We start from the raw sequence: 14,373 nt of genomic DNA, 5'->3' as shown, positions 1-14,373 counted from the left end.
CTAGCTCGTTTGCCATTAAGGATTTAATGGACATTCTTGGACCAGAGGAGGAGGAGAGATTGCTTTGTCCTGTGAGATCGTTGAGGTACTACCTCCAGAGGACAGAGAAAATTATAGAGGACCCTTGAATAATCTGGTGTTCTATGAGAAACCCATCTCGCCCCCTGTCGAAGAATGCACTTTTGTTCTTCTTGAGGACCCTTATTTTGGAAGCTCATTCTCAGGTACAGGACGATGTCTTTCCTTCCCTTAGAGTAAAGTTTCGTGAGGTTCGAGCTGTTGCTATGTCTCTTGCCTTTCGCCATAATTTATCTTTTATCGTCTATCCTGCAGTTAACTTTTTGGAGGTCCAGGTCTATTTTCGCGTCACATTATCTCAAGGACATTGAAGCTGTTTTCGAAAACTGCAGCACATTAGGACCCTTATCCGTGGCTGGCATGGTGTAGGGAGAGGAAGCATAGGGGGCTCTCTGTCCATCTACTATCCTCTCACCCTGTTGTAAGGTGTTGAGTTCAAGGGAAGTCTGGGGGTACAATTTACCTGGAGTACCCACCAGTTTTTAGTGGTCAGGGTGAAAGTTTTCTATGCTAGTGTAGGTGATGGCATTGGTTTTTACTCTGGTCTCCGCCCAGAGCAAGGACACCCTTTTTTAATGTTTGTCAGCCATCAGTGAACTTCCATGGCTGCAAAGTACCCACTGAAGTGGAGGCGATTCTTGGTCATATTGCCACGTCCTCCACAGGTTAAGATGAGCACCTCCCAGAGGCAGTACCAGTCTGCAGGAGCTCTCTTACCAGGTAAGGAACAACAAGCGTTATTCTAATGCTAGCAACCTTTTCTGTTTCATAGTCATTACTTTCTTAATGTCTCGGAGTAGAGTATGTCCATGTTCCCTCCTCCGTTCAATATGGAATCAGCTATGTAATTACTTGGTAAGTCACTTATATAAAATGACATTTTTATGATAAATTTTCATATATACTTACCAATTACATAATCAGAGCCCACCCGCCTCCCCTCATATGGACATCAGGGCTAAAACGAATTGAAGCCCTTTGCTGAGTTGTACCCATCAGTCCCGAAAGTGGGCGGAACCTTGTCACTTACACGAACGATAGTAGCGCCACCGTGAAATTTGAATTCTTAGACTGCTGTGTAGAAAGCTAGTAGCTATGTAATTACTTGGTAAGTATATATAAAATTTATTTTATCATAAAAATGTCATGTTTGTATTAAAAATATTACAAATTTTCCTCCTTTTACTTTTCCTCTATTTCCTTTTGTCTCGTCCCACTTCAGTGTCCAACTTAGTTAGCCATACCTTTCTCAAAAGTGTGAGCCTGTAGAATCAGGATTTTGACCAGTTTTCATAATTGGTGCAATATTTTCCTATCTTTTTGATACTAAATATTTTTATTTTTTATTTTTTATTCTATTTTATTTTATTATATATATATATATTTTTTTTTTTGCAGAATTACAGTTGATGTTCAAATTAATGGATAGAGTACCTGATGGAATCCAACCAATGTTAGATGCATTAGAAGAGCATATTGTATCTGCTGGTCTAGCCGATATGGTTGCTGCTGCTGATTCAATAACACAGGTGAGTTCCAGGGTGATGTACTTACAGATATGATAATGCCTAATAAAGGGATTTTGACAAAGGAAAAATCTATTTCTGAGGGAGGACCTGTGTCACCCGGTGAAATGTCCCTTGAGCACACATTTCTAGGTATAAATATTGCTAAATATACCAGAGAAAGAAAGCCAACGGGAATGCTAAGGTTACTACCCTCAGAGCGATCACCTATTATGTAACAGGTGTCGGTATAGAGTAGGGTGAGTGAATTTGTCCACTACCACAGGACCTAACTCTGTAGAATGTCCCGATGTCATAACCCCCGGTACGAGAAGAGCCGTTCCAACGGCAACTCACCCGGCCTGTACCTGACGACCTGAGCACCACCTACCCTCATTCCAGGTTAGCACCCACACAACTAGCTTGGTATGCCTACTAGGGGGGGAAATTGAATAACCTGGGAGGGTCACCGGGTGACACAGGTCCTCCCTCAGAAATAGATTTTTCCTTTGTCAAAATCCCTTTTCTGAGCTTTGAACCTGTGTCAGCCGGTGAAATTGTATCAGAGAATCATACCAAGCAAGGTGAAAGATTATAAGTGACAAATAAAAGGTAGAGATAAATAAAGGCACCATTACTTAAGCCTAATTTAATTATCTCAGCAGCAGAGAAATATAAGTTCAACATTAAACTTAAGACTAAGAATCTTTGTGGACAAAACAAGGTTCTGAACAGATAGTATCAAAACTTAAGGTAACCATAAAACATAGACAATTAACAGTACTTAAACTTAAGACTAACACAAAGAAAATTTACAAATCCACTTAAACCTAACACTGCAAAACAGGTACAATTATACTCGTATATACATAAACTAGGGCCAGGATGTGAAGCATGCGTGGCCCAGGAGAAGATGGCAGGGAAAGCAAATGAGGCAGGCAGGCGGGAGGGGAATGGGGGAAAGACTAACTAGGAGGGAGGGATAATACTCCCTGCAGCCACTGTAGGGAACTTCAGAGCTTCCAGTGATTTAAGATAGTGGCGCTTAAACACTGATGGAGATTTCCAACCCGTATACTTTTTTAGGTCATCAAAATTCATATTGTAGAAATAGTTTGTGGAGGTTGCCACTGCCCAGATATCATGTACCTTCGGTACTGAATCTGGGTTAGCTTGTTTAATGAAATATAAAATCTGTTGTCTGATAGCTTTTAAGGAAAGTGTCCCACCTTTTTCCCTGATAAAAAGAGGACCAGACAAAACCTGAGAAGTTCTCCTTAAGTAAGCCCTCAGTGTAGTGACTGGGCACAAGGATGGATCCTGTGGAAGAGGAACAACCTTCCAAGGAGACCACCTATCCTGAGGGTCTTCATTCTTTGCTAGGAAACTTTGGTCTGGGGAAAGAAGAACTTCTCCTGACAGGAGGAAATCTACATGATTAACACCTCTAGAGAGAGCGGACAGTTCCGATATCCTAGCACCTGAAGCTAAGCTAATTAGGAACAACGTCTTCCTTAACAGACTCAAATATGAACAGTTATCATTATCAGTTTCTGATGCTAGTTTCAAAACATCGTTAAGAAACCAAGAAACCGTGTGAGGGCGGGTTGCTGGTCTCAGACGAGCACATGCCTTTGGGATTGATGAAAAGTATGAGTCTGTTAGGTCAATGTTGAAGCCATGCAAAAACACTTTCTTCAAGGCTGACTTAGCTGTGGTAATTGTAGCTGCAGCTAGACCTTTTTCAAACAATGACCTAAAGAAAGAGATTGCCAAATTCGTGGTCATAACCTGAGCTTCAGAATGTTTAAGGAAAGATGCCAGTTTTTTAACTGCTGAATCGTACTGCCTGAGAGTAGATTCTCTTTTATCTGATTCCAAGAACAGAGTGTTAACTGGGTCTATATCCGCCCCTCTCTGAGCGGCGAATTTCATAAAGTCCACAAAGCCAGGGCATTCAGAATTCTTGAGGAAGCTGACACAGTCCGCGTTTGTACTACCTGTGTCAGTTTGGGTCTGGGTAACAGATGACACTTGAATTTCAGCTCCAGCAGAAGAGGGTACCAGCTGCTCTTTGGCCAATTGGGAGCTACCAGAGCCACCTGCCCCTTGAAAGACCTGAGTTTGTGCAGCACTTTCAGCAGCAGGTTTTTGGAGGGAACAGGTAGATCCTCTGCCACTTGTTCCAGTCTAATGTCATTGCATCTGTGGCATGAGCTTGAGGGTCCAGGTTGGGGGCCACATAACAAGGAAGTTTGTGGTTGTTCTCCGTGGCAAACAAGTCTACCTGGAGACCTGGAACCTGAAGGCAAATCCAATCGAACGAGGCTCTGTCCAGAGACCGCTCCAACTCCAGCGGAGTTGACCTGGACAAAGAGTCCGCAATGACATTCCGGACCCCTGCAAGATGAGTGGCTGATAGGTGCCACTTGTGCTTTTCCGCCAGAGAGAAGATGGCTATCAACACTTGATTGATACGTCTCGACTTGGAGCCTCCCCTGTTTATACAGTGTACCACCACTGCACTGTCCAAAACCAGCCTGATATGGATCTGTTTGGAAGGGTGAAGCCTTTTCAGAGTCAGAAACACTGCCATTGCTTCCAGGATGTTGATATGGAACTGGCGGAACATTGTGGACCATGTTCCTTGTACTTTTTTGTCTTGAGAATATCCTCCCCAGCCGCTTAATGAAGCGTCTATGTAAATTACTAGTGATGGAGGAGGAAATTGAAGGGGCACCGATTTTGACAGACCCTTGACTGTTGACCACGGCCGAAGTCTTTTTCTCAAAACTGGAGGGACCAGAGACACCTTGTCCCTGAGTTTGATATTGGCTCGTCTCCGCCACACTCTGTTAATGTCTTTCAGTTTTGCCTTCAGCAGCAGATCTGTGACAGATGCGAACTGGAGAGAACCCAGGATCCTCTCCTGAGTCCTGCGAGAAGCTTTCCTGCACTTGAGGAACTGCCTGGTAGCCTTGGCTATCTCTCTTCGGACCGTCATTCGATGGGCCGGAGTTCGATTCCCGCCGCCGGCTGATGAAGAGTTAGAGGAATTTATTTCTGGTGATAGAAATTCATTTCTCGCTATAATGTGGTTCGGATTCCACAAAAAGCTGTAGGTCCCGTTGTTAAGTAACCAATTGGTTCTTAGCCACGTAAAATAAGTGTAATCCTTCGGGCCAGCCCTAGGAGAGCTGTTAATCAGCTCAGTGGTCTGGTAAAACTAAGCTATACTTACTTACTTCTCCTTTTGGCTGGCGGAAGAGACAGTCTGTGTGAGTCTAGGTCCCACTGGATACCTAGCCACTGAAACCGAGCCTCCGGAGTTAGACGGGATTTCTCCCTGTTTATCTGAAAGCCTAGGGACTCCAGAAACTCGATCACTATGGCTGTAGCTCTCCGGCATTCCCGGACGGTGGATGCCCAGATTATCCAGTCGTCTAGGTATGCGGCTAGCATGATCCCCGGGACCGTAACTGCTGTACTACTGTCTCTGCCAGCTTGGTGAATATTCGGGCGCTATGTTGAGCCCGAATGGCATGACTGAATGCATAAGCTTGCTTTCCCAGCCTGAATCCTAGGTAAGGAGAGAAGTTTCTCGCAATCGGGACGTGATAGTATGCGCCTGAAAGATCTATAGATGTGGTGACGGCTCCACGAGGAAGTAGAGTCCGCACCTGAGAGATTGTAAGCATGCGAAATATGTCGTCATTGTATGTAAAGGTTTGGGACGAGACAGATCCAAGATTACTCTTTGTTGAGCGGAGCCTTTTTTGGGGACGCTGAACAGTCTGCCTTGGAATTTCAGGTGCCTCACTTTCTTTATGGCCCGTTTTTGGAGTAGTTCCTTCGCGAAGTCCCACAGGGCTTGTGAAGGGGGTTGATGGAACCTGACCCGAGGTGGTGGGTCCTTGACCCAGCTCCAACCCAGTCCCTTGGAGACTATACTGTGGGCCCACGGGCTGAAGGTCCACTGATTCCGAAACAGGTAAAGCCTCCTGCCTACCTGAATCTTCTCATTGGGAAGGGAAGGTTTACTTCCTCTGCCCCGGCCGCCTCTTCCTCGGGAGAGGGACCGCAATGCAGCCTTGCCTCTGAAGGCAGCCCTTGCTCTGCTTCCCCTTGCATTTTTATTGAAGCCACGAAAGGAACCATGGCTATCATAGGATGGATTGTACGCCGGAGACGTCACAAAGGTGGGGGAGGCAAGGGAATGCTGTGCCGGCTGCACCAGGGCAAACTGTTGGGGTTGGGCCTTTGAGGTGGAAGGCTGACCGACCGGTGAGACTGGTACAGCCTGAACTACGGTTGGGGTTTGTGGCCTCCTAAACTTCTTATACTTTTTCCCCGACGTGCCATGGGAACCGGAGGACTCTGAGATTTTACTTTTGGCGGGAATACCCCACCGGGAGCGGAGGCTCTGGTTGGCCCTGGTTGCTTCCTCCAGGACATTGTTCACCTCGTCCTCGGGGAATAAATTAGCCCCCCAAATCGAGCTTTTCATCAGTTTATTAGGCTCATGCCTAATAGTGGAGTCCGCAAAAATATGTTTGTGACAGTTCGTCCTTGCCACTGTAAAGTCAAACAGGTTTGCTTGGAATCCCGCCAGCAGAGATTTAGTTAAGACCTGGAAAAAGGGTTCATCTGCATACAGCACAGATGTCGCCTCTGCCATGCACAAGGAGTTCATTGCACGGCTCAGCCGACACCTAGCGTCGAACTCTGGCTTCAGGAGGGCCTCCGGAATTTTGGGAAGCTGCTCACTGAAGGGAGTGGACGCACAGTCTGGGTCCAGCTTGCCCGCCGTAAAGGTGGACGGAACTTCGTTCCAGAATTCGGAGTCACCGGGGAGGACCAAAGAGGTGGGATCGGTCTCCCGGAGCTGCGGCATCGACTTACCCTCCATGCATGCCTGAACAGTTGCCTGAGCCACTTTCGACATGCAAGGAGTTGCTATCCTATCCCCAAAGAAAACATCGTAAAATTTCCTTGAAGGGGGTCAGCTTTGTGTTTTCTGCTTCCCACTCCGCAAGGGTGCGAAGCAGAGCCGATTGAGCCTGATCCCTAGGAAAGATGACTGTCTCCTTAGGGACCTTATCTGTTCTCACCCAAGCTTCCTCTGTCAATCTAGCGAAGCCTGGGTAGGGGGGAAGCAGACCTGGAGGAAAGAACTCCAACTCCTGAAGTCTGCGCGTCCCTAGGCCCTCAATGGTTAAAGTATCCTCATGCTGGGGAGCATGAAGAGCCAAGCGCCAAGGGTTCCCCTTATCGAAAGGAGGAAGGGCGGAGGCGTCCGGAATGGTGAAGGACAGAGCTGACCTACCGGAGCTCACGAGCCCGGAGATCTTGGTCTCCTGGCTCTGCAGCTTTTCCAATACCGTCTTCCACCTCTCGTCCATCTGCTTGTTGATCGTATCAAGCAGCATGCTTGCCAATTCTTGGAAATTGGAAGCAGGTTGATGAGGGGGGCTGGCTTTGGCTGCCCTTGCTCTTGACCTCTTTACAGAGGGAGTGTCACTAGCAACGGAAGCCGCCGGGCTAGAAGCCTGTGACTTCCCCGGGGGAAAGGGAGTTGCCTTGCGGGAGGAAGAGGACTTATATCCCTTACCTTTCAGTGACTTTTTTGCCTTGGGGATGGTCGATGTCGACCTATCCCCAAGGTAGGAGGACTTCTGGAAACCCTGGAAAGAAGATACAGAGGATGAAGGGGAATTAAAAAGGGAGTCTGCTCCCCCTGCCTCACTTACCTCCCTACCTACCTCCTGGTCCGGTTCCACATTCATGGGCTCCAGGTCCAAGTTAATGGCCGCCACTTCTGCTGACACTTCCGCTGCTATGACATCCTGGGAGGGCTGCGTCGCTCCCCGGATATGTTCGATCAAAGGGGCTGCCACTTCTGCTGGGACAGCGGCAGTGAACCGGGCGCCGGGGAAGAGGAGGTTACAGATGGCCTCCGGCAGAACATATGGCCTCCCTGACGGGACGTTCCTCCCAAAGCCAGCCACCCAACTCCTAAGGGTAGCCAAGGAAGCGTTGCGAGAAGCTTGATTGGCCTGAAAATAACAAGGACTAAGTAACTGCACACCAAGGACTTAAAATATATATAAGGGATATAACAAAAACCTTATAAACTATCAAATAAGTCAAGGAACCAGGTAAACTAAAGGCGTAACTTTAGGCTTACCGACTCGTCCTGGAACTGCTCAAACAAAGCGCAGCACACTTCACATCCATCCGGTGCCAAACGATCAAGTCTCCCACCCTGACCGCGCAGCCAGAGTGGGAGCGGCAGACAACATGGCCGCAGGGCTGGTGCAGCACTGCGGTGCACCCGGACTCCTGGCAGCGTACCATCTGTATGGATAAACTGTATATGAGTATGCTTAACTGAAGGCACACCGGAGTAAATCCGGCAGAGATAGGGGCCTTATGCTCGAGCAGATAACAGGTCATGCAATTAGCAGATTAGTCCTACCGGAGTAGTCCGGTGAAGCAAACAAATATATCATTCATGGCAAATAAGTCAAGGAACGCCGGAGTTAAACCAACGGAAATAATATATACCTTAACCTAAAATCATGCAACATGACAGAGTAAGTTAAGTGACGCCGGATATAATCCGACGTAAATGATATATATATCTTAACCTAAAGTCATGCACACTTAGAATTAAATATAAATTGCCATAGGTGCCGGAGACCGGCAGAAAATTCGCTGGTTAAATACATGGTTAAATGCTGGACATGTCATTCCAGTACTGAGACCCCGGAAACCCCGCTACCCCCGCCACTGGTTACTATGTAGGGGCGGAGTGGTTCACTATTAGAGCAGTTCTCGTATGACCACAGGAGAACAAAGTGAGTAAAGCCAACCTACTAAAACCAAAGACCACTGGAGTGGAAAAGGCTAGCGGCAACGGGGGTACCGACGGAGTCAGCTAGGGTTGTGTAGGCCCTGAAAGTGTCCGGAGTTCCGCGAACCAATGAGGAAGCGAACAAACGAAACACTAGCGAGGTGTGTGATGTTAAAACGGATACCAGGAGGGTGGATAACCTCCGATTGGAGACCCGTCTAGGTCCCCCCGCCTAGAGAGTGACGGCCCCGAGAGGACGACGCTCCACACACGGGGAGGGATAACACATCACCTGCTATACAGGGGAAAGGTGGGGGAGTAACGACATGGCTGTGTCATGATACTAAGGTCGACTGAGTGGGGGAAACCACCAGACACTGGCCTCAAACCCCTTACTAGGTGTTGATATGTACCGAGCCTCCCCCCACAGGGGGAAGAAGACACTTGCCAGAAGTTACGAAAAGAGGTTAGGCTAAGCACATCGGATTACTGCAACCAAACTCCCATCTTTTCCCTGAAGGCGAAGCCTATAAAGGGAAAAAAGAGGGAGAGAGTGGAGGAAGGGGAGGTAGGGAGGAACTGTGAAGGGGAGAGAATTTTTGTTCAGAAGGCCAACCGAAGACTGACATGTAGGGCACAGGGCTATGCATTGCGAATAACTTTTCTCCCTTCATTAGAGGGGGAGAAGGATTAACAGAGAATCCAAGCATACCCAGCGGATGGAACAATGAACGTGGCGCTCCCTTCACCGGCCCACACCTCCTTCCACGACTCAAGCGACAAAGTCGGGAGAGAAGGGAGCAGAATCAATGAGCAAAGCTAACCTACGTAGCCTAACCCACCGAGTAAGACGAGAGGGTCAGGCTAGTACCACAAAACACAAAAATATACTGCTAAAATTTAACCAACAACAATACATCAATACATAAACAAGTCAAAATTATAAAATAATAAACGCTTGTGCTAGGGGTATGTTCTACCCGAGCGAAGCGAACAGGAAGTGGGCAACCAAAATGGCCGCCCCTGACGCCAAGCTAAGGTAATATTAATCCATAAATATCCATGTCATCCATTGTATCACAGTTCAGAAAAACCGACTGTAAGACAGCACCAGCCTGGGGAACAAAATCTACTCGAGCGAAAGCCAAAAAATTCTTTATGAAGGGGTTAAAAGCATAAAACCGTGGGAGGGCGCTCCCTAAAGAATTGATACTAACACCAGTATTAATACCAGCACACTGGCCCGCTCAGTGTAGATAAAATTCCCCAAAATGAACTTCCTGAAGGGGTAACGTCAATTGTAAGACAAAACATTAATGTAAATGACCCAGCGAAACCTCTACTGAACTGGTCTGTAGAGGCATACCGCTAGGTCATCAAGGCGGGGCCGGGCGAACGCAGAGGAACGCCCGGTATTTGACCCAATAATTATTAAATTAAGGGCCAAATACAGCCTCGATACAACTAAAACCCCACTAGGAGAGGAGTACTTAACTTAGTGGCGGTGATTTCAGTGACAGAAGACATGATATTCCAAATTAACCGAGAAAAACACAGAGCACACGCAAAAGCGTGTTAACAGAAACGCGTGCTAAAAAGGAATGAGGGTAGGTGGCGCTCAGGTCGTCAGGTACAGGCGGGTGAGTTGCCGTTGGAACGGCTCTTCGCACCGGGGGTTCGACATCGGGACATTCTACAGAGTTAGGTCCTGTGGTAGTGGACAAATTCACTCACCCTACTCTATACCGACACCTGTTACATAATAGGTGATCGCTCTGAGGGTAGTAACCTTAGCATTCCCATTGGCTTTCTTTCTCAGGTATATTTAGCAATATTTATACCTAGAAATGTGTGCTCAAGGGACATTTCACCGGCTGACACAGGTCCGAAGCTCAGAAAAGTATCTTTGTGTTTTTACCTCTGTGTATTGTATAGATGCCTCAAGAACAGTTATAAGACGGCAATTTTCCCTCTGCTATTATGCACTTGGAAAAAGTTTTGATATATGAAGTCTTCTAAACTATTACAGTGGACCCCCACTTTTATGCGCTTCACTTTTTCATGGTTCACTTTGTCGTGGATTTTTGTGGAACATATTTCAATTTTATGTGGGAACTTTCACCAATTTGTAAATTTTTTATGGAGCAATATTCACTAATTGCTGTATTTTCATTTTATTTTCATGACTAAATACATTTTTATGATAAAAATTACTTTATATAAGTAACTTACCAAGTAATTACATTGCTATTTGTTCCTACTTTTCGTGGCAGCTTAAATTTTAAAAATTTTGCGGTAGCGCTCACATTGTTTTAGTGTAGGTAACAGACATCACCCACATTCGAGGAAGAATAGGTACAACTGGCTCAGGTATTCAGTTCGTTCCTGCTGTCATCGACTGAACATCAGTCGTGAGTAGCTTTTGTTTTGATTTGTTTTCACTGGTTGTTTGCGGACACCGCCGAATTTGGTGAAGTACATTGTAGTTTTTGGTAGCGTTAATCAGCATTTTTCCTTAATTGTGGCTGGATATGTCAGACTTGAGTGCTCATAGTACAGTCAGTCCCCGGTTAATGGCGGGCTCAGTTAATGGCGATCCAGTTTTACGGTGCTTGTGTGATAATAACTGAAAATCGCAGATTTTTGGCGCTTTTTCGGCAATTTTGAGGCTTATCGGCACTGAAAATTCCCAATTTCCACTTATCAGCACCAATCATTGGGTATTGACACCGATACATACCCAACAGAGGCGCCGATAACCGAAAATTGGCACTTTTCGGCGCCAGTAAGCCCGAAAATCACCGATTTTCGGTTATCATCACACCCTCAGAACGGAGCCCCCACTGATAACCGGGGACTGCCTGTATTAGGCATTGCAGCAGGGGCTGCAAGACGAGATTGACATCTGCTAAGTATGACACTCATACTATCTGCTCCTCTTGTAGAGGGTAAAATTGTTCTCCTGACATTAACTGTGATGAGTGTAAGGAGTGGGATTAGGGGAAATGGAAGACTAAATTCTCACTTAGCAAGAGTTCAAAGAGACAGAGAGAAAAAGGCGGCTGCTAAAGCCGAGGTTAGGTTACAGCATTCTCCAGAGGTGTCTGTCCTTTCGACTCCTGTGACAGCTTTTTCCTCTATTCCAAGTCCTCTCTCTTTACCTGTAACTCCTTTACCTGGCTCCCTACTTTCCAAGCCCAGTACCTTAGCCAACCTTGAAGATAGAGTAGATAAGAAATTTAGCGTTATGGTAGATACCGTAACCCAGTTGGGTGCTTCCATTAATATCTTGATGAATCAGTTGAGTGCAAAAAGTGTTAGTGCAAGTGCAAGTGTCGTGTCAGTGGAGGAGGTGGCTACTTGTCTCACTGACACTCCTAGACCTAGGTCCTTGTCAAACTCCCTTAAACCGGGGAGGAGGCAAACCAAACGTCCAAGGGAGGTCGGTGGGGTTTGCTCACAGGTAGTTGCCATTGGAAAGGCGTCCGAGCGGATGTGCATGCTTTATCGTCGAGTGGTTCTTATTCCAGCGTGGATAGGAGGCGCAGTCGGTGCTTTTCCGACGTTTCCAGACCATTGAAAAGGTCGATAGCTCCTGAACGCATTCCTCCACTCCCTTGTAAGCGTTCCAGAGATCTGGTTCGGAGTCCTGAACCTTCTATTAGCTTCTGGGACCAAGAAGACGCCCTGACATCTCCGGAGTTGTTTATGCCGCAATGCTCGCCTAAAGAGAGCACTGATCAGGCTGTGTCAGCCGAGTGCCAGGTAGGGGTGCGTTCAGTGTTGGCCGAGCGCACAGTGAGGGCAGACAGCATCGCGGTTGATCGCTCACGTTCGGCTGGCACCAAGCGGCCAGTTGTTGATACTACCGTGCGTTTCGAACATTCGATAGCACTTGAATGCCCGGTGACATACATTGGGGCAGTGGATTTTGAGCACCCGAGTGGAGGTGAGCTCGCTGTCTGAGCCGAGCGCTCCGACCATCGTTTGGCACCTGATTGTCATACGTCTCTTGTGAAGTCTTGCTGGACTCAGTTACCACACTCGCCGCCTTGTTTGGCGCCACATCCTGACAAGTGTTGAACATCTCATACCACTGCTTCTGATCATCCAATGCAGCTAGTTTTGACTAGTGTCAGCGTTCTGGAGGCACAATACTCCTCTCTGTAACCAATTCATCGTTGTCTCAATAACATCTTGAGCCTTTTAAAGAAGCCTTCAACTACAGTGCAAGAACAAAAGGACTTAGCTTCTTCTTAGATCTCGTTCATGGAAGATGTAGAGAAAGATTAACCAACATCGGCTTACGCCTCCTTATTGAAGTTCTTTCTCTTCAGCTATCTATCTGACTTTTTTCTTCCTTTCGGACCCATTGTCTCCGGGCTCAGTATTTATGATGCGACAACCCACAGGCTCCCTTAACCTGCCGAAGATGGTTCTTTCCTGTTCCTGGAAGAAGGCTTTGTCTTGTATTGGGGATTGGTTGGCCGATAAGAGAGATCTTGGCAAGGCCACCTTCTGCACCCCTCTTTCTTGTTTGACGAAAAGGATATATGTATCTCTCTTATGTTACCGGGGAAGCTCCATCCTTGGGAGTTTCTGCCTCCTCCCAAGGGGACTTCTCCGTCTTGATTGAGTTGATGCAATGTTCGGCATTTGCTTCGGACAACATAGACTTTTCGTTAACAGGGTTGGATCATTTAGTGAAAGACTTATTCAAAGTCTTTGAAATATTCAGCTTCCTAGATTGGACAGTGGGAGCTTTGACAAAGAAGACTGAAGATTGCACAGCTCTACTGGACAATTTTACTGCAGACTGGCTGGGAGTTTTATCCTGTGCGGACAAGGCGGTTCATGATGGATCGCAAGAATTTGCTGCTCTCTTTGCCTTAGCCGTATTGAAGAAGAAGAGGGAGCTGGTGTGTTTTTTTTGTCACCAAAGGAGTCACTCCTTCTCAGAAATCGTCTCTGCTCTTTGCCCCGTTGGACCAACATAGCCTGTTTCCCAGGGCTATTTGGAGAGTGTAGCTTCAGAGCTTCAGAAGAAGACTACCCAGGACTTGTTAACGCAGTCCACTAAATGCCCAAAGCAGCCAATTCAGACACCATTAGTGTAAGAGTGGCCTCTCCTTTGCAGCAGCAGCCTTTTCTTGGCCACAGAACAGGGTATCAGTCCCAACCACGGACCAAGTCCTGTGAGGTGTGCACATTCATCAAGTCATCTACCAGACCCCCTTCCAGCAAGTGAGGATCCAGTCCTCCGTGTGCCGGTGAGAACAAGACTTCAACATTTTTGGAGGAATGGGAAGTCAAGAGTGCAGAACCATGGGTGGTAGAAGTTTTGAGTGAGGGGTACTCAATCCTATTCAACGCAAAGCCCCCATTGGCGTCGGCGTCCTTCAACTTGACAGCCTACTCCATAGGCTCACAGAGGTTTTTGGCCCTGTCAAAGGAGGTTACCTCTTTCCTCAAAAAAGGGGCTATAGAAGTTGTGAAAGATGTGAACTCAGATGGGTTTCACAACTGCCTCTTTATTGTACCCAAGTCATCAGGAGGGTGGAGACCTGTCCTGGACTAAGTGACCACAAAATTCAGGATGGAAACCAATCGGTCAGTGCTGTTTTCCATTCATCAAGGGGATTGGATGGTTACGATAGACATGGAGGAGGCATACTTTCACGTTCCGGTCCACCTGGAAACCAGAAAGTACTTGAGATTCGTGTTCCATTACAGGGTCTACCAGTTTCAAGCCCTGTTTCGGTCTTTCAGCCCCACAGGTCTTCACCAGGGTTCTTGCCCCAGTAGCAAAGTGGCTATGTTTGATGGGCATTGATATATGCCTGTATCTTGATGACTGGCTCCTACGCTCCCCATCGAGAAACCGTTGTACGGAGTACTAACAGAAGACTCCCTCCCTTGTCCAGGATCTGGGCC

At 47.0% G+C, this 14,373-nt stretch overlaps 1 protein-coding gene across 1 annotated transcript in view; it reads left to right on the top strand.

Annotated features, from left to right (window-relative positions):
• Cul5 (cullin 5) overlaps positions 1-14,373 on the top strand; it is a 201,188-nt gene that overhangs the window by 140,619 nt on the left and 46,196 nt on the right. The window contains 1 exon segment of the mRNA XM_067127553.1: positions 1,477-1,607. Within this exon segment, the coding sequence (XP_066983654.1) occupies positions 1,477-1,607 (131 nt within the window).

This window comes from Macrobrachium rosenbergii, chromosome 25 (assembly GCF_040412425.1).
Source record: "Macrobrachium rosenbergii isolate ZJJX-2024 chromosome 25, ASM4041242v1, whole genome shotgun sequence".
NCBI classification, from domain to species: Eukaryota; Metazoa; Arthropoda; class Malacostraca; order Decapoda; family Palaemonidae; genus Macrobrachium; species Macrobrachium rosenbergii.
The sequence above is the reverse complement of the archived record's forward strand: the minus strand, read 5'-3'. Positions and strand labels throughout refer to the sequence as shown.